This window comes from Macaca mulatta, chromosome 9, assembly GCF_049350105.2.
Source record: "Macaca mulatta isolate MMU2019108-1 chromosome 9, T2T-MMU8v2.0, whole genome shotgun sequence".
NCBI lineage: Eukaryota > Metazoa > Chordata > Mammalia > Primates > Cercopithecidae > Macaca > Macaca mulatta.
The window spans coordinates 128,471,602-128,492,470 of record NC_133414.1 but is presented as its reverse complement, the minus strand read 5'-3'; the positions used below and the strand labels follow the sequence as shown (position 1 = coordinate 128,492,470).

General features: G+C 34.2%; 1 protein-coding gene across 3 annotated transcripts in view; it reads right to left on the bottom strand.

Moving 5' to 3' along the window:
- Positions 1 to 3,486: 3,486 nt before the first annotated feature.
- Positions 3,487 to 20,869, bottom strand: part of CCDC172 (coiled-coil domain containing 172) — a 56,396-nt gene continuing 39,013 nt past the window's right edge. Inside the window, exons 8-9 of one of the 3 annotated variants that reach the window (XM_015148163.3) lie at positions 5,021 to 5,108; positions 3,487 to 4,201 (exon numbers count right to left, since the gene is read on the bottom strand). In XM_015148163.3, coding sequence (XP_015003649.1) covers positions 4,166 to 4,201; positions 5,021 to 5,108 — 124 coding nt within the window. In that variant the 3' untranslated portion in view covers positions 3,487 to 4,165. The remainder of the gene's footprint in view (positions 4,202 to 5,020; positions 5,109 to 20,869) is intronic. The other 2 variants (XM_028853350.2, NM_001193986.2) reach the window with 2 other exon arrangements.

Below are 20,869 nucleotides of genomic sequence, written 5' to 3'. Positions count from 1 at the left end.
ATCCTGAAAAAAATTCCCTTGACAGAAAATGTTCTGAACTAGATTCTGAGAGGCAAACATTTCCTTTACTAAAGTTTTTCCGGATGACAAAAGGAGAGAAGAGGGGTCAAAAAAGAAACATAAAAGTTCACCTAAAATAGATCAGCTTCAAATGTTAAAATACTTTTTAGTACATTAAACAGCTTTTAAATTTCAAATTTTATACTATAAATACTTGAATCACAGAACACCTTACCCTGATACACCCGGCATTAAAATAGTCTCATATTTATTTCTAATCATGTCACTGAACTGCTACTGTTTCCTGGGCTGCAAATAAATGATTTATTCATTATAGTGTGACACAGTTATGTATGATTGATTGGTATAAAATAGAAAGGGACTTTGTCCTCCACAGGAGTTTTGAACAGGGCCTGTCCAGTGCATGCTGTCTGTCCATCTGGAGCTACCCAGCTAAATTACTGCTTGCCCTTCTGGTAATGGACTCAGTGGATTTTTCACAGCATAATTTCCATTCTGCAAAAAATTACTAATCCCAATTGATTCTGTTTTAAGGCATTTCTAGATTCCAATTCATTATAATACAACAACTTCTACCTTACCTTAGCCTTTTCAGAATCTCATCACGGTTTTTCAAGTTCCAAGAAAAAAAAGGCAGGCAGGCAATTTTTGTTTGTTTGTTTGTTTCTTTTAAAAAAGAAACTACTACTATTGACAAAACAATGATAGAATAGAAATCATTCTGACTGTAAATACCTTAAAGCTTTTCTTTACTTTTCCTCCCATTTCAATAATTAGGCCAGGGAAGGAAGAAAGGAATTTCTAGGCCAGTGGTCATGCTCCACATCCTATGATTTTGTCGCTGTTTTTCCCTTAGCGTAATAGCTCCATTAATCAGCAGAAAATTTTGCAGCAAACTATCTATACATTTTAATATTATCCTCAGTGGAGTACTGAGAGTTATAAAGTTGCTTCTCAAAGAACTTGAGTTACATTAAAGAACTATGGTGGCAAGCCACAAACCTCAGAGCAGTATCAGTGTTACTTTGGGTTAGTTTGCATTTTGATCATAGTTAAGTATACGGAAAATTTAATGACTTTACTTAATGAATGGACATTCGTTGAAAAAATGCCTTTCTGTATAGCCAAAGTCTTACTTCCAGAGTAACTGAATTCAGTCTGAGACATATTTTTACCCAGATAAGTTCAGTTAATTTTCCTACTTATGAGTTTTATGACTAATTCTTAAAAAAAAAACCTAAAAAAAGACTTAATCTACTCCTAATATTTTATCTTGATGTGCAGTTTAGTTTCACACACTGTGATTTCTATCGATTGCTGTATTTCCTTTGTTTCAGATAACTTGTTCCTTTAATTACATTGATTCTAATAGTTCAGTTATTTTGGCTGGTATCATACGGATACTGCTTTCTATTACTCTACTATGCAGTGCTAAAATAATTATTTGATTATACGAAAATGAGTTTAAATCTTAAATTATGCATTTTAAGCATTTTAAAATAATAAATGTACTGAACCTTCAGTTTTATTCTCAAATTCAATGCATTTGAATACTGATTCTGTTACTGAATATTTAATCTAGATATTCTATATGACACACATGTGAAAGAACAGTTGTATCGGTAGCAGTTTATTCTGCATATATGCCATTGTGTTAGTAATTCAAATAGGTGCCCGATCTCTAGTTCGCATTAATATTTTAGCTACGAAACCAATAATGGGCAAAAATTACTGGTAAGTGGAAAAGGCTTTATGTGTAAATTCTGCATATTAAATATATATAACAATAGAGATTCACAGGACTTAGAATGCGGGTAGACAAATAGACTAAAATAAGACAGAACTGAGGTCATGACAAATCCCAATAACCATTTCCCACTCTGTATTTGCATATAAAATAGATTGCAAATTCTCTGCCACCATTCATTTTTTTCTTCCTAAGCAAAAATAATTGATTACTAATTTCAATATTAAAAAAATAAAATTAGAAATTACCTTTGAAAATTGCAAATTATTTAAACACATGGCAATTGCTATATATCCTGAAGGAGAGTGTTTCAACTTTGCTAATTTCTGAAAAATGAGGGTGTTAACATATACAAAAAAAGCTATGTCTAAATAAGACTTGCTCTGAAATAAGACTTGCTGAGGCTCTGCTCTGAGATTTAGATAAACCTAAGTATTCTACCTTAACATTAATAGATAAATGAATTCAACTACAACCACAAAAGAAAGCATGGTTCTAACATTAGCCCTCAGTATTTTGAAATATATCCCCAAGTAAGTTTTCTTCCTTTCCCTAACCTACTCCAATCTAGGGCCTTGTTGAATTGTTGCAATACACTTTTATTTTTATTTGTGATTTTTAAAAATTTCCAGAGGTTATTGGGGAACAGGTGGTATTTGGTTATAAGTTCTTCAGTGGTGATTTGTGAGATTTTGGTGCACCCATCACCTAAGCAGTGTACACTGCACCCAATTTGTAGGCTTTTATCCCTCACCCCCTTCCTACTCTTTCCCCGAGTCCCCAAAGTCCATTGTGTTACTCTTATGCCTTTGCATTCTCATAGCTTAGCTCCCACTTATGAGTGAGAACATACTGTGCTTGGTTTTCCATTCCTGAGTTACTTCACTTAGAATAATATTCTCCAGTCTCATCCAGGTCATTGTGAATGGCATTAATTCATTCCTTTTTAGGCTGAGTAGTATTCCATCATATATATTTTATATATATATATATATATATATATATATATATATATATATATATATTTTCCACAGTTTCTTTATCCACTTGTTGACTGATGGGCTGGTTCCACATTTTTGCAATTGCGAATTGTGCTGCTATAAACATGCATGTGCAAGTATCTTTTTCATATAATGACTTCAGGAGTAGCTATTCTTATAACAGTCAATACACTTTTAGACAATAGACTTTCTGTCTAGTCAGAAATGGTAACAGCAGAAAGATAAGTGATGTTGGAAATTTGGTAGCAACACTAAGTATGATCTAACCCTAACTACACTGTTTGCAGTTGCAGTGTTTCAGGCGACCAGAGAAAATGAATCCTGATGGCTGTTAAGGAGATTATATACCTCATTATCCACTGGGGATTCATATCTCCATGGATAATTTGTTTCCTTATAACCAACATTGGCATTAACCACAAAATGGCTTCAGGTGCCCCAGACTTTATGGGCACACAGTGAAAAGTAGGAAAACTTTTACACATGAAGGTCCTCAGAGGAACTCTGTCAACAGACATTTTATGATTAGAGAAGAATTACAATGAAAGCAAGCACCTTTGTTAGTGGAAGAGGCACCAACATAACTGGGCCAATAAACTGAATGTTTCTTCCTATGTGTGTTTCATTGGACCCAAGGTAAGCTACAACAAAAAAATGAAAAGTATAGTGTATCAGTCCGTTCTTGCATTGCTATGAAGAAATACCTGAGACTGGGTGATTTATAAAGAACGCAGGTTTATTTGTCCCATGGTTCCGCAGGCTGTACAGGAAGCATACTGACTTCTACTTTTAGAGAGGCCTCAGGAAGTTTCCAATCATGACTGAAGGCAAAACGGGTGTGAGACATCTCATATGGTGGCAGCAGGAGCAAAGTGGATTAAGTGCTATACACTAATAACCAGATCTCAGGAGAACTCACTCACTATGGCAAGGACAGTACCAAGAAGAATGGTGCTAAGGTATTCATGAGAAACCCACCCCCGTGATCCAGTCACTTCCTATTAGGGCCCACCTCCAACAGTGGGGATCACAATTCAACGTGAGATTTGGGCGTGGACACAGATCCAAACCAAATCATATAGATTAGAAAGAACAGGACAGCTTGAGGTTCAGGGGCATATAAGAAGCCTGGGAGCACGGTATCTACTTCTTCTCCTTTTCCTTCCTTTTAGAAACAAAATCAAACCACAGAAGAACTCTTAAAATTTGAGTAACAAGACAAAAATTACCTTAAAGGACTAACACACCATTTCTAGATATTAACAATTTGAATATTTTAAACCTCGTATTTTCCACAAGGATCTGTTGTAACATGTACCATTCACATATGTATCACTAAGATTTGATTCTAAGATATTCTGATCAAATCTCAGATGGCTGATCAATTCTCTGTAAGTTATTTGCTTTCCTGAAGATATTTCTGTGCCAATGTCTGAAAAGAAAACATAGTAATTACTCACGAGGAAAAGTAAATTCTTAATAAAAGAACTACATAAAATGTACCTAAATTTAATATGACAGTAAATTCTGGGCATTTCTTAATTATATTTTTGAATGCTTCTATAAAAAATATAAATTCGAACATAACTTATTGAAACATTTTTGAACAAGAAAATGGTTACATAAAATAAACACGTAACAACATGCAATGTATCAAATTAAAACTACATTTTAAGACAGTTTAAAGCTATTCGTGCCTTTCACTAAAATAGAGTATAGCAAATACTGTGTTCATTTTATAAACAACCAAAGTAAGAGGTTAAAGCAATTTAAAGTGCTCCTACACAATCTGAAAATACGTTTCCAATAATTGAATTCAAGGTTTTTGAGATCATACAAATATGCAATAAGAAAGTTTTAGGATCAAATATAGTAAAAGTATAATTTATGCCTATCAAAAACAAAAAGCTTTTAAGGCATTATGATAGTTAAATTTCCTTCAGTGCATTAATCCTCTAATAACAGTTTCAGTCAAGGAAATGTTATGAGGTCAGATCTGAAGTTTTTTTAACTTAGTTTGAAATCATACATATTCTCTTTGAATATAATTTGCTTCGTGTAGCACCTAACTCTCCAGGAACTCAAAACACTTCATAGATTTATATCCTGATCTTAGTTATCTTCATTACTGCTTTTTTGTTTTTTGTAGCGGGATGAAACACTAGTTCAGTGATTTGTACACCAGTAAAACCAGTCTTACCAGTAGGTAAAAAAATGCTGAACAAAAGTTAAACAATCAATGATAACTTACCAACTCTAAAAATTCTATTTCTGTTTGGAGAGCTTCATAAACACTTTCCATGTCATCTTCCTTATAAAGTTCTAATTCTTTTTTAAGTCTATTTTAAAAGAAAATTTCACCTATTAGTTTAATAATAAACTGTAATTTTATTACTGTACAGAGAGGGACAAGCTTATAGCTTCTATAATCAGAATTTCAAGACTAAATAATTTGCATATTTTAATTGTCTATAATTCCATGAAGACTATGTAAAATTTCGTGGTAAAAATTTTCATAAAGAAATTAAGGTAGACTCACTAATAGACATTTAATATTTTTGTTGTTGTTGTTTTTTGAGAGGGAGTCTTGCTCTGTCATCCACACTGGAGTACAATGGTGTGACCTCTACTCACTGCAACCTCTGCCTCCTGGGTTCAAGCACTTCTCCTGCCTCAGCCTCCCGAGTAGCTAGGATTACAGGCACCTGCCACCACACTCAGCTAATTTTTGTACTTTTAGTAGAGATGGGGTTTTGCCATGTTGGCTAGGCTAGTCTTGAACTCCTGACCTCAAGTGATCCACCTGCCTGAACCTCCCAAAGTGCTGGGATTACAAGCATAAGCCACCATGCCCAGCCGACATTTAATAATTTTATCATAACTAAAAGAGCAACATGAGCTGGTGGATAGCATATATATAGTACTATGTCTTAACATCTGTTTGAGTCCTGGCCACTAGCAAACTGAATAAGCTTAGTTGAAACATTTAGCTTCTCTGAACCTCACCTGAAAACTTTTAAGTGTAGGAAAAAAAATGACCCTTGAGCTTTCTTCTTGATGTAAAATTAAACTATAACTTTATAATATACATGCATAATTAAAATATACCTTAATTTGGGAGTGAGAAAGCAACATCTTTCTTTTCCCCAATTAAGTTTCCTTTCTCCAATTAAGTCTTTAATTTTTTGAATATTTTGAATTTTTGAACATGAAAAAGCACATAAATTTTATTAACATGCATTGAGAATCACAAAAGAAAAGGTTGGTTAGAACTGAAGAGGTTAGATTCAGGTTTATTACCCTCTTAATGAAGGAAAGAGGGTTTGGAGTTGGTAAAGTTTACGAGAGACTGTCGTTTGACATGATCAAACCAAAATGGAGTTTCTGGAGCTAGGTGCCACGTGATCTATCTTGAAAATGGGTCAGTTTCCCAAAAAATAGGAGATTCATAGCAAACAATCTAAAGGGCTTGAACCAACATAAGGCAGTCTCCTCTGAATTATGACTGTAAGAAATGAACTTTGAAATTATTCTAGAAAAATCCAATTAAATGTTTATACTGTTTTTTTTGTATCTTTGGTTTTTCTTTTTTATCAGACTTTTAAAGGAACTACACTATATGGAAATATATGGGTGTAGTAATGGAAGATAAGGGCTATTTTTATTAAAATCTATTTATGCATACTCATCTTGGTATTGGCTCTGTCTTCAATGGTAACAGTAATTCCTCTCTCCCTGGTATTAGAGTGTCACCCTTCTCATGCCTTACTTTTAAGCAGATAGAGTCTAAAAGGGTAGATAATTTTTCCTGTATTTATTGAATATCAATTGCCAAGATAATCCTTAAGAAAATGTGGCATAATTTCAGGGTGGTATATTCTGGTCCCTTCAAAGCAGCTCCGATAGGCAATAGAAACAATAAGTTTAAACAAAGAGTCAACAATTGTACTAATATCATACAAGTTTGATGAGTACAAATGTGCTCTGGAAATTTATTGCCAAATCAGCATGGACTTTGAGGAATTTTTTAAAAATTATTTTATGCCTGTATTTAATGTGGAAAATAGTAAAAATAAGTCTTCCATTTTTGCCATTATGACTAACGTTTTTTCCTGAAAAGAAAAACATAAAAGCTAGGAGCTGTGATTGAAGAGGTACAAAGCTAGAGGCTGGAATTGGGCAGCTAGGAGGTTAAAGCTGCCCTGAGAGGAGATATGAGGAACATTGCTCTCCCAAACCTAAGCAACTCCTGGGCCAGCAACAAGGTGAGAAATATAGATCGACTTGAACCTTTGCTGAGCCCTGACCCTCAAGGGGAAGCGGAAGGAGTTGTAAGATCAGTGGCATTTCCTGGATACCAGCAGATGCAAAAGAAAAATCTCTATGACTGCACAGTATTCCATGGTGTATATGTGCCACATTTTCTTTATCCAGCCTATCATTGATGGGCATTTGGGTTGGTTCCAAGTCTTTGCTATTGTGAAGAGTGCCGCAATAAACATATGTGTGATGTGTCCTTATAATAGAATTATTTATAATCATTTATAATCCTTTGAGTATATACCCAGTAATGGGATTGCTGGGTCAAATGGTATTTCTAGTTCTAGATCCTTGAGGAATCGCCATACTGTCTTCCACAATGGTTGAACTAATTTACACTCCCACTGACAGTGTAAAAGTGTTCCTATTTCTCCACATCCTCTCCAGCATCTGTTTCCTGACTTTTAATGATCACCATTCTAACTGGTGTGAGATAGTATCCCGTTGTGGTTTTGATTTGCATTTCTGTAATGACCAGTGATAATGAGCTTTTTTTCATATGTTTCTTGGCTGCATAAATGTCTTCTTTTGAGAAGTATCTGTTCATATCCTTGGCCCACTTTTTGATGGGGTTGTTTTTTTCTTCTAAATTTAAGTTCTTTATAGATTCTGGATATTAGCCCTTTGTCAGCTGGGATGAGTTCATGTCCTTTGCAGGGACATGGATGAAGCTGGAAACCATCATTCTCAGCACACTAGCACAAGAACAGAAAACCAAACACCACATGTTCTCACCCATAAGTGGGAGCTGAACAATGAGAACATGTGGACACAGGGAGGCGAACATCACACACCAGGGCCTGTCAGGGGTTGGGGGGCTAGGGGAGAGACAGCATTAGGGGAAACACCTAATGTAGATGACGGGTTGATGGATGCAGCAAACCACCATGGCACGTGTATACCTATATAACAAACCTGCATGTTCTGCACATGTACCCCAGAACCTAAAAGTATAATAATAATAAGAAAATATTCTCTAAAGGAAACCTTAACAAATTTAGACCCACAGGCCTCTCATAGATTGAGAACAATGAGTTTGCAGCAAAATTTCGTGAAGCACCCAACAAGGAAAGCCATTATAAAGTAAAAGCAGAGACACGAAGCAATAGATTACACCAGGTTATTCACAAAACTACAGATTATTCACAAAATAAAATGTCCAATGGCTAATAAAAATAGGAAATGGTATTAAATTTCACTCTAAATCCAGGAAATACAAAGAAAAGCATAAGGAAATACCATTAAACATTCACCAGAATAACTAAAATGAAAGATAGGCAATATCAGGTATTGATAAGGATATGAAGAAACTACAACTTCCAGACCACTAGCACAGGATATTGCTTTCCATTCTTTTTTAACCTATCTACATCTTTATATTTAAAGTGGGTTTCTTGTGGAAACCATATATTTGTGTCTTACTCTTTTATCTAATGTAATAATCTTTTACTTGGTATATTTAGACCATTTTCATTTACTATAGTTATTCATATGGCTGAATTTAAAATATAAGACTTTTCTAATCATTTTCTATTTGTTCTATCTGTGCTTTGCTCTTTTCATTCCCTCTCTTTCTACCTGCTTTTGGATTTAATAATTGCATTTTATCTCCTCTATTGACTTATTATTTATACTTACTGTAGTCCCCCTTTATCCATGGGGGCTACATGCTCCAATACTCTCAGTGGATACCTGAAACTGTAGACAGTACTGAACCCTCTATATGCTATGATTTTGCCTATACATCTATACCTATGATAAACTGTAATTTATAAATTAGGCACAGAAAGGGATTATTAATACCTAATAATAAAATAGAACAATTATGACAATATACTATACTAAAAGCTATATGAATGTAGTCTCTTTCTCTCAAGATATCTTATTGCACTGTAGATCTTAGCAACCTCAGCATACAGTTTTTTTCCTTTCCTTATTAAGTCAAAAACTTTCATCTTTTCACTTACAGGAAGCACTTTACACCTTCTTTTGGGCATATATGCATTGCCAGCATCACTACTCCTGTGATTTGGGCCCATCATTAAGTGCAATAAGGGTTACCACAAAGACTGTGATTGCACAACAGTCGATATGATAACTCAGATGGCTACGAAGTGACTAGCATGCAGGTAGCATATACAGTGCAGATACACTGGACAAAGGGATGATTTACGTCCACGGCAGAATGGAGCAGAACTGCACAGGAGTTCATCATGCTACTCAGAATGGTGTGCAATTTAGAATTGTTTATTTATGAAATTTTTCATTTAATATTTTGGAACCATGGGTGAATGTGGGTAACTGGAACTGCGGAAAGAAACTGCAAATAAGGGGGGACTACTGTATTTTTTAAAAGTTGTAATGCTTGCATTTGGGTTAACACACATCTTCACTTTATTGCTGTATACTTTCAAATAGTATAACACTGCTTTACTTGGCCGGACCACAGTGGCTCATGCCTGTAATATCAGGACTTTGGGAGGCCAAGGTGGGCAGATCACTTGAAGCCAGGAGTTCAAGACTGACCTGGCCAACATGGGGAAAACCCGTCTCTACTAAAAATTCAAAAATTAGCCGGGTGTGGTGGCACACGCCTGTAATCCCAGCTACTAAGGTGGCTGAGGCATGAGAATAGCTTGAACCCCACAGGCGGAGGTTGCAGTGAGCCAAGGTCGTGCCACTGCACTCCAGTCTGGGTGACAAAGAGAGACTCTGCCTCAAAAAAATAAAAATAAAATAACACTTGCTACACTTACAGGATAAGAAACTTAAAACAGTTTATTTCCAATTTCTCCCTCCCATTTTTTGTTAGGTCACCATCACACATTTTTCTTTTTACATATGCTATAAACCTAAAATATATTCCTTTTTGCTTTTATCATTTATTTGTTACATCAATTAAAAGTGAAAAAGGGGCCTTTATATTTACCTTTTCATTTTCAATTTTATATTTATCTTCATTATCTTTAATTAATTAATTTATTTTTAAGTAGAGATGGGGTCTCTCTATGTTGCCTAGGGTGTTCTCAAACTCCGGAGCTCGAACTCCTGAGCTCAAGCTATCTGCCCACTTCAGCCTCTCAAAGTGCAAGGATGAGAGGTGTGAGCCACCATGCCCAGCCTATTTGAACCATTTCTGAAGTTTTATTATTTCTTTGCATAGCTCCAAATTTCTATCTGGTATAGTCCTTCTTTCTGAAAAACTTACACAGCCCTTTTTTGTAATGTAGTCCGTTGGCAAGAAATTCAATCAACTTGAGTTTGTCTAAAAATATCTGTATTTGCCTCCATTTGTGAAGGAGATTTCACTGACAATTCTGAACTGGCAGCTCTTACTTTCACTCTTTAGGATGTCATTCCCTTGTCTTTTGGTTTTCATGATTTCTGATGAGAAGTCTTCTATATTTATTATCTTCATTCCTTTGTATATATAATGTGTCTTTTTGTCTTTTCTCCTTCTGCCTTCCTTCCAGATTTTCTCTTTATCTTTGTTTTTCAGAGGTTCGAATGTGATGTGTATAGATGTTTGCCTTTTTTCTTTAATGCTGCTTGGGGCTCTCTGAGCTTCTTGTATCTGTGCTCTAAAGTATTTCATTATTTTTGCAGAATTCTCTAACATTATTTCTGACATATGAAACAATATAATCTCAAATACATTATGCTAAACCTAAAAAGCCAGACTGAAGAGGATACATAGCATATTATTCCATTTGTATGACATATTGGAAAAAGCAAAACTAGGAAAACAGATCAGGGGCTGGGGCTGGAACGCAGGCACTGAGTATAAATAGGCAGGAATGCAGGCACTGAGTATAAATAGGCAGGAGGGTACATTCTGGGGTCATCAAAGTATTCTATATCTTGATTACAGTGGTGGCTACATAACTGAATATTTTTGCCAATTCACTGTATACTAAAAGGTAAATTTACTGTATGTAAATTTTTAAAAAGGCAATGACAGAAGTCAAAGTTCTTATAAAATAACAATTAAATTTTTTAATTTAAAATTTTTTAATTAAAAATTTTTAAGTTTCCAAAAGGAAAAATAATGTAAAAAAGACCTCTCAATACGAAAACCAAATAAAACCACCTATACCTTATGTATACAAGCTAAGAAGGAAATAGAGGATTTTGCAAAACTTGAAATTACATGTAAGTAGGGAAATAAACATCCAACTTCAGCTCTGAAGCCTACACCAACGCAGAAAGAGTTAAGTAACAATTCAATGGTAGAGAGAAGAACCGAAAAAGGGTGCCTAAGGGTGATGAAATACAGATTAAATGACCTTCAGAAAGTGAAAGTCCTTCCCCGTGTGGGGAAACACTGAGAAAAGGTCGGAGGCCTGACAGTTGAAAGTAATGGCTTCTGCAGGGCGGAAGAAGTTTGTTTCAATCAATGGCTCTCTTATCTTTTGGGGAGAGACAGTTGTGGTGTTTTGTGGTTTAATGATGTTCTTTTTGTCTTTCCAGTGCTTTTCGTTTCCATTTCTTGATTCCTCCTTGTCTTTAAATGTCACAGCCCCTGCAAATTTGTCTATTTCTCACCCAATAACCATATCTGAAATGAAGAAAGTTTTTGTTCTGTTTTGCTGATGAAGTTTTTTAAAAACGGTATTATGAACAAAAAGCAAAACTACTCTGAGACACCAGATAATCCAAAAACTATATAAATTGATCTAAAATATAAAGATACAAGGAAAACAGTGAATTTCTTTTCCTGAAGCATGCATAACATTGATACCAAACTTGATCAAGTTAGTGAATACATATACACACACATGCACATGTCTATGAATACTAATGCAAAAATTATAAATAAAATATTAGTAAAAAGAATCCAATACCACATTAAGTAAATAATATACTGAGATCTATTAGGATTTGTTCCAGGAATTAATGTATGGTTAAATATTAGAAATTCATTAATATAATTGGCCATATTAATATTTCCAAGGGAAAAATAATATGATTATCTTCAGAGGTGCTGAAAGGGTGTTTAAAATATTAAAACTTATCCCTGATAAAAAAAAACTTTCAATAAAATTAGAATTAATAGATATGTTTTTACCCAATAAAAAAATACATATGTCAATCCCAAAGTAAGCATCTTATTGCTGGGGAAACACTAGAGTCAATCTCTTTAAGGTCAGGAATAAGGATGCCCATTACCTTTATTACTTTTTAGTATTAAGTTGGAAGAACTGGCCATTAAAATTAGTCTAGAGAAAATAATTAGAGGCACAACAGTTTGAGAGACAAAATAAAGTTATTTTAATTTTCAGGTAATATGACAATATAACTGAAAACTCAAAAATATCAATGAAAGAAAGCAATTCAAATAAAATAATTTAGCAAGGTGACAAGATATAAAATTAGCATACAAACATAGCCTTAATTTTCATCAATAATAACTAACATGACTTTTTGTTTCATAGGACATCATAAAAATGTTAATTATTTCTACATTATATCAGACTAAATATGATCCTGATAAAAATACAAATTTTTTCCTTGGTGCTAGGCAAATTGATCCTAAAGTTTATATGGAAAAAATAAACATTCAAGTAAGGTTCTTTAACATTTTTCTTTTTAGAAAAGCCCTGAGAAAGAAAAAACAAAAAGGAGTGACTAGCCCCACCAACCACTAAATCCTACTATTTATCTTTTATAATTAAAACAGTGCAATACTGGCATATAAATAGAACAGTGGGATATAGTAGAAGGCAGACAGAGTCAAGTATAAATGGAAATATAGTAGATAATAGAGGTGACACCTCAAACCACTGGGAAAAAGAGATAGACTTTTCATTAAATTGGGTTGAGAAAACTGGATAGTCATTTGCAAATGGATGTAAATGGATTGCCAAAGCTAAAATTGGATCTACATTACACAGCATATATAAGAATACCCTAGAAACGGATCAAAGATTTAAATGTAAAAAATGAAACCATAGAAGGTCAAAGTGAAAGCATCAATAAATTATTTGATAAACTGGGTGTAGGTAAAGACTTTTAAACTATGGCTCAAAACACAAATGCAATAAAAGAAAAGAGTATTAAATTCAATTATGTTTAAAAGGTTGTGTAGCAAAAACCACCATAAGTAAAGTTCAAAGATAAATGACAAGCCATAAGAAAATATTTGCCACATATGTCACAGATAAAGGACTAACCTCCATAATATATAAATAAATTTTCTAATCAGGGACAAAAAAAGGCCAAAAGCCTGATAGAAAAATAGGAAAAAATCATACAGAGGTAGTTAAAAATTTTTTTACAAATAGTCCTTAAAGGCATAAAGAAACACTCAAATTCACTCATAATAAAGAGCTGCAAATATACTACATGGGAATATTGTTTCTCATCTATCACACTGGCAAAACTTCAAAAACTTGACAACAAACGCTTTCGGCAAGATTATGGGAAAAAATTGTGCTCAAACATTGCTAGAGGAAATTCAAATGGTAAGACCTCAATGGAAGAGAATGTGGCAAGATCCAACAAAACTACATTTGCATTTTCCCTTTGACACTGCCACTCCATATCCAGTAAGATGCTGTATAAATACAAAACAACATATACACAAGATTATTTATTGCAGCATTATTTGTAATCACAAAATATTGGAAACAATGTGTCTGGTTGCATAAACTGTAGTACATCTATTACAATGAAGTATTATATAGCTATAAAAGTGAAGATAATCTCTTTTAACTATTATAAATGAATTACAGGATATATTGTTAAATAAAAAACAGAAAGATACAAAAGACTATATACAATGTGTTGACGTTTGTGAAAGAGAAAGGGATATGAGAATATATTATTAAATATCGGTTTATTTTTGGAAAAAGAAACACAGGAAGGATGAATCAAAAACTAGCAAAAACGGTAACCTACAGCAGTGAGTGAAAATGCAGCAGGATAGAGAATGGAATGAAACGTCTCTGGACATATCTCTTTATATACTTTTGCTCTTGAATTATGCTGATGTTTTACTTATTTATCAAATAAAATTCAATCAATAAAGCTGAGAAAAAGAGCCCTAAAGTTAGATGAAAAGAACACTTGAGTTAAACACAAATAGAAAAGCATAAACCTAACTGCATTTCAAATTTGTAATCACAGGAAAAAATAAAAAAGAATTAAAGTAATTTTTTGAACACAATAGTCTATACACCCTCAGTGGGATGTGTAGTAAGGCACTAAGAATTACAGAGGAATCTCATATTTTATTTAGTAGGCTTGTTGTTAGTGGGGGTACACGGCTAGTAATTCTAAAATTATTTTGTGATATTTGTAGGAGTCAGGATATTAATAATTACATTGATATAATTGAGAACCAGAGTTTTAACTAGAAAGAAGATACACACACAGAATGGAGGGAGGAGAAGAAAAATCAGTCATTGTGGATTTGAGTTGGAGGAGACTGTGTAAATTTACCATTTAAAAATGGTAATTTTAGTTGTGTCCACTTAAATTGCTCAGAAGCAATGACATCCAGTAGCAATGAGCACATCTAGTACGGTGGTCTGAGTTTCTACATACTATTCCCAACTCAAAGATAATAGGGCTTCTTGACAAAAATAATTGGTTCCAGGATTGAGGGAGGTCTGTATAAGAAGAGCCTGGAACCCCTTCTTGCACCAGAAAGAAAGTGGTTTTTAAAAAATCACACAGAAATCAATTTCAGAGGGATTGCCTCTGGCCAAACTTGGGACAACTGGGGTATCAAAAATAATAATAACAGTAATGTTACAGTTACACATGTAACTTTAAAAGGTGCATGAGTACATAATTTTTTTAAAAGGAGAAATAAAAAGAGTGGGGGAAGGAGGGGAAAAGGAAACCTCTTTTTAAAAGAATTTTACCAATAAATAAATAAATAAAGAATGCCATGAGTAGAAATTACCATTTTGCAGTCACCATTGTAATAACTGATTCAAGGAGGAATCATTAGTGGATAATAAATGATAGAGAGAAGGGTTATTGGGGAAAGGATATGTACAAGGTATCAAAGGGTCATCCTATATATTACTTAGCACTACCAATGGAAAAATAGTGCTTTCTCACCAGAGAAATCTGGCAGACACAATCTCAACTAAGGGATCAAACTTAGCATTACCAAAAATGAAACTAACTGACATTATGTGCCTCCTGATATAACGCTCTGAAAAAGACACAATATCACTTACATGATATTCTTGCCAAAAAAATTTAACTTGCATATAATCTTAAAGGAACAAATAAGTACAAATTGAAGAACATTGTACAGAACAACCAGCCTTGACACCTCAGAAAAAGTGTCAATTTAATGAAAGGAGAGGAATTGTTCTTGAATAAAAGAGCTTAGAAGAAAACATAATTTGTAATCCTCAATTGGTTCCCAGGTATAAGAAGGAGAGAGAGAGGAGGAAGGGAAAGAAGACAAGAAAGAGACAGAAAAGAAGTGAAAAAGAAAGAAGAAAAGTAACTACAATGAACACTATTAAGATAACAGAGGAAATACTAATATAGACTATTAGGTAACAGTACTGTACCAATGTTAAATTTCCTGTTTGTTAATTTTCTATTTTTTTTTTTTTTTTTGAGACAGAATCTCGCTCTGTCGCCGAGGCAGCAAGCTCCACTTCCTGGGTTCACACCATTCTCCTGCCTCAGCCTCCCCAGTAGCTGGGACTACAGATGCCTGCCACCACGCCCAGCTAATTTTTTTGTATTTTTAGTAGAGATGGGGTTTCACTGTGTTAACCAGGATGGTCTCGATCTCCTGACCTCATGATCCACCTGTCTCGGCCTCCCAAACTGCTGGGATTATGGGCATGAGCCACCGTGCCCAGCCTCTAATTTTGTTTTTAATTGACATAATAATTGCACATATTTTTGGGATACAGTATGATGTTTTGATACATGTATACAATGTAAAACAGTCAAATCAGGGTATTTTGCATATCCCCATCACCTCATACATTTATCATTACTTTATCATGAGAACATTCAAAATCGTCTCTTGTGGCTATTTTGAAATATACAATAGAATATTGTTAACCAAGAAACAAAAATGCTAACTATAAAAAATGATTAAAAATGTCAACCACAGCGAAAGTAGGAACTCTTCAACTAGAACAGCCTAAAGCAAACAACAAAACCCCATCAACTTGGAGAAGATATTTTTAATTCGTTACCAGGCAAAATTCACAACTATTGAAAGACCAAATATTTAAAACTTCTGGAAATTAATAGGAAAAAGACAAATTACTCAAACAATCTAGTAGAGAAATAAGAGTTACTTTCCAGAAAAAAAGATGCATGGGTCATAAACAAACACAAAAGATGCTCGATCACAGACATAGTCAGGGCAAGGCCATTAGAGACCATGAAATACTATCTTATGTCCACAAGATTGGCAAAAACTAAAAAGTCTTTAAAAAGCATTGACAAGGGAGGAGATCAACAGGAAATTTCATAACGTGCTAATGAAAATATAAACTGGCTTAATCACACTCGAAAATAGTCTGTCATCATCTCGTGAAGTTCAACATTCACATGCCCTACACTCAGCAATTCCAACAGGCATCTATCCTGGAACAACTCTTGCATATGTGCACCAGCATGTACACAGCAGCATGTACACAGCTCTGGGCACACATCTACACTCACCAACGTGGGTAAATCTTAGAAAAACATTGAATAAACTACAAGTCCCAGATAGTATAATTTTTACACAACTCAAAAACAAATAAAAATAACCAATAGATTGTGCATGTATATACAGATGATAAATGCACGCTGTAAACTAAAGTTAGTTATATAATACAATAAAGAAAAGTATACATACACAATAATTCAAATTATATAATGAATCACATTATAGAACGACATGCACAAGAAAATGAAATACAATATAGGACATCAACTATATCTGGGGTAATGAAGGGAGTACGGGATAAAGGAGAAGCCATAGCTAATGCAAGTTATTGGTAATATTCTAGTTTATTTCACGGACGATCATTTTTAGCTCATATTTAGCTCATATTTAGTTCACAGGCGCTCATTATATTAGTATACTTTAGAAATTACATATAGTTTACATATATTATTTTGAGGACCACTGGGGAATAAAAACATAATATTTATAATAAGGGTGGATGGTGAAATACCCTATTCAGTCATAATCGCTAAACAACAGGAATATATTGTGAGAAATGCATAGTTGGTGATTTTGTCATTGTATAAACATCACAGAGTGAACTTACACAAACCTAGATTGGATAGCACACCAGACACCTAGGCTATAGGGTATAGTTTATGCTCATAGGTTACAAACCTGTACCACATGTTACTGTACTGAATACTGTAGGCAACTGGAACACAATGGCAAGTATATGTGTATCTAAACATAGAAAAGGTGGAATAAAAAGTGCAGTCTTATAATCTTATGGGACCACTGTTAGATATGTGATATGCTGCTGACTGAAATATCACTATGCAGCACATATGTATATTGAAGTTCATTGTGTTCTGTCTGAACTTTTAGGAATTTAATAGTAAATGAGAAATCTAAAGGAATGCTTAATAAGGAAAGATAACAAGTAACTAATTTTAAGCATCAGATATTTACACATGTATAAAAACCCTTGTAATAAATATTTTTAAAGAGTAAGTGGAAAATTAAATGGAGAGTTACAATACACTATGGATGCTGCTATTGAAATGTACATAAGCCTTCATTTTAATAAATTTATTTTTCAAATAAAATGGTAGAGATATTCCCACCATTCCATCAACACGTGCTCATCCACCTCTTCAGTTCAAATGGACTACAGGTTCTGTGTGACTTCTCATGCCTATCAGAATTAGGTGGTGACCACTCACCCATTTAGTTAACTAAAAATAAGAATGAGAGACTGCTGAAATTAAGGAGGGCATTCAGAGCAAATTATAGGAAGTATTTCCCGATTTAGCATATAATCAAGCTGTAGAATTTAGATCTGCACTTAAAGAAAAGATTGCGTTGCTAGCTTCAAAAGAGGCCAGATGATAATAGCATGAATATTAATACATTTGCAGCTAGCCAAAGCAATATAATGGTAAGTAGATCTCACGCTTCAGTGCATAGACTGATTGCCTACAGGAGTCAAGAAGGACTTCCCTCACTCACCGAACTAAGGGCACTTTGCGCTGGTTATTGTCACCTTTCTCTGAGTCATCAAATAATGACCATGATAGGCCAACGTTGCTAATTAGTTTAGAAAAACTTGTGTTCCATGTATTTTTATAATTTCCTGCATGATTATAATTTTTTTTTCAGTTACCTCTCAGAGATATAGAAAACCCTTAACTAACAACATACTCATTTTAGCTACAGAATTGTACACACTACTATTTAAAGTAGAAAGGACAGATTTTACCCAAAGTCCTAGTGCTCAAATGCAATACTGTTAAAATTTACGTATATTTCATTGCAGTCTCTAGTTTTCATAGAAGTGATTATACAATTTTGCTTCCTAGTTTTGCTTTTGTGTGTGTGTATTTGTGTGTGTGCTCAATGCTATTCTATAGATTTCCCCCAGTTAAATATTAATTGCATACCAATTAATACTATTTAAGATAAATATGTAGTAATCCCAGTGGTTACACCATTAATTAACAATAATCATTTCTTATAGTAGGGCATTTCAGTTGTTCCTTTTTTTTTTTTAACCATAAATAACATCACTATGAACACCTTTGTGAGCATAAAGCTTCTTCTGTACTTAGCATTGTCTTCCTTAGAATAGAGCTCATAAAAGGAATCATTGGGTCAAATGGCATAAACATTTTAAGATGCTTATAATAATTTGTATGTATTAAATTTCATTCCAAATACATCTAAGCATGTATACTGCTACCAGCCATGTATAAGTCATCTCTGTAGCACACACTTGCCAGTTTTGATTATGATCATTTGGTCTTTCAAAAACTGACAGAATAAATAATATTTAGTGGTTTTAATTTGCATTTCATTAATCATATAGCTCAATTACATTGTCTTACTCATTTTGGTATCCCCAGCAACTAGCATATTGTATGGTACAAAGTAGGTGTTTAATGCATGTTTGATAAATGCATGGATAAAGAACCATTACTTTAACGTTTTCTAATGGATTTTTATCAGTTGATTTTTTTAACAAGCTGTTATCCTTTATCATAATGACTATAATTTTATTTCAGTTTACCATTTAATCTTGATGACTTTTATTGACACATGAAACTTTAAATCTTTTATTATTATTATTATTATTATTATTATTATTATTATTATTTTTGAGACTGAGTCTTGCTCCTGTCGCCCAGGCTGGAGTGCAATGGCGTGATCTCTCCTCATTGCAACCTCCGCCTCCTGGGTTCAAGAGATTCTCCTGCCTCAGCCTCCTGAGTAGCTGGGATTACAGGTGTCCGCCCCCAGCTAATTTTTTTTTTTTTTCTTTTGAGACAGAGTCTCGCTCTGTTGCCCAGGCGGGAGTGCAGTGGCACCATCTTGGCTCACTGCGAACTCTGCCTCCCGGGTTCTCGCCATTCTCCTGCCTCAGCCTCCCGAGTACGTGGGACTACAGGTGCCCACCACCACGCCCGGCTAATTTTTTGTATTTTTAGTAGAGACGGAGTTTCACTGTGTTAGCCCAGATGGTTTCGATCTCCTGACCTCGTGATCCGCCTGCCTCGGCCTCCCAAGTGCTGGGATTACAGGTGTGAGTCACTGCGTCCAGCCGAAATTTTAAATCTTATATGTTAAATTTATTAATCTTGTCCTTTTTGGTTTTCTTAATCACACTAGAGGTTTAATAAGTAGTTCTTTCTACTTTCCACTGGTTTTTCCATGGATTGACTTTTTACATATTATTTCTCTATCTCTATATTAATTCGTATAAAATTATTTTAGTGGCATTTAAACACAAAATTACTCTTTTTAAAGTACTATCAGTAATCCAATTTCATATATAATTTATTCTGAAAGTGGGTATAAAAGTTGAATGTGTGATAGTAGAATTATCAGTTTTCTAATTCTGCTCTCCTTCAGTCCAGGCCACCAGCCGATAGGTAAGAGCCTTCACAGGTGTGTAAGGCTAGACCAGAGGAATCTGCGGAAAAATGGCTAGAAGAGGGAGCGGTCCTGCCAGCATCTCCCTTCCTCCGAATCCTGTGTTGGTTGGGGTGGGCATCTCCTTTTACCACATATTTTCTGTCATCTTCCCAAACCCACACCAAAAGGGGTTGATTTATAAAGACAAACACAAGAAAATGAAAAAAGAAATGTGTATGATATTAAAGATACCAATGAATTTAGAAAATAATCACTGTAACATTTTGTATGGCTTGTATCATAAAATTATTTCACAATTTAGGGGAAAAGTTCCATTTATATCAGAATATAACTTTTAAAATAATCAATTGAGTCTACCATAAAAATTTCCTCTGTATTTGCTTTGAAGCTTAATAACTCTAGTATGTGCCAAGGATTCACAAAACAGGGGATCTCTATTAGCTTGAAGGCTACATAATCAATGCTGCAGAGACACTTCTGTTAGTGAATAAATGATGAAGTTTTACCAGAAAAGATGCAGAGTCAACAGAAATATTCAGCAAAATATAGAGCTAAAAAATAATCCTGGAATTAAATGGGGATTCTCATATTTTATAAATGTTTAAAAAGTTGGAGATAATACAGGTAGGGCACAGATACACAACTATTTGACTAATATTTTGAAGACACTGTAGAACTGAGATCTTGTTACTCTTG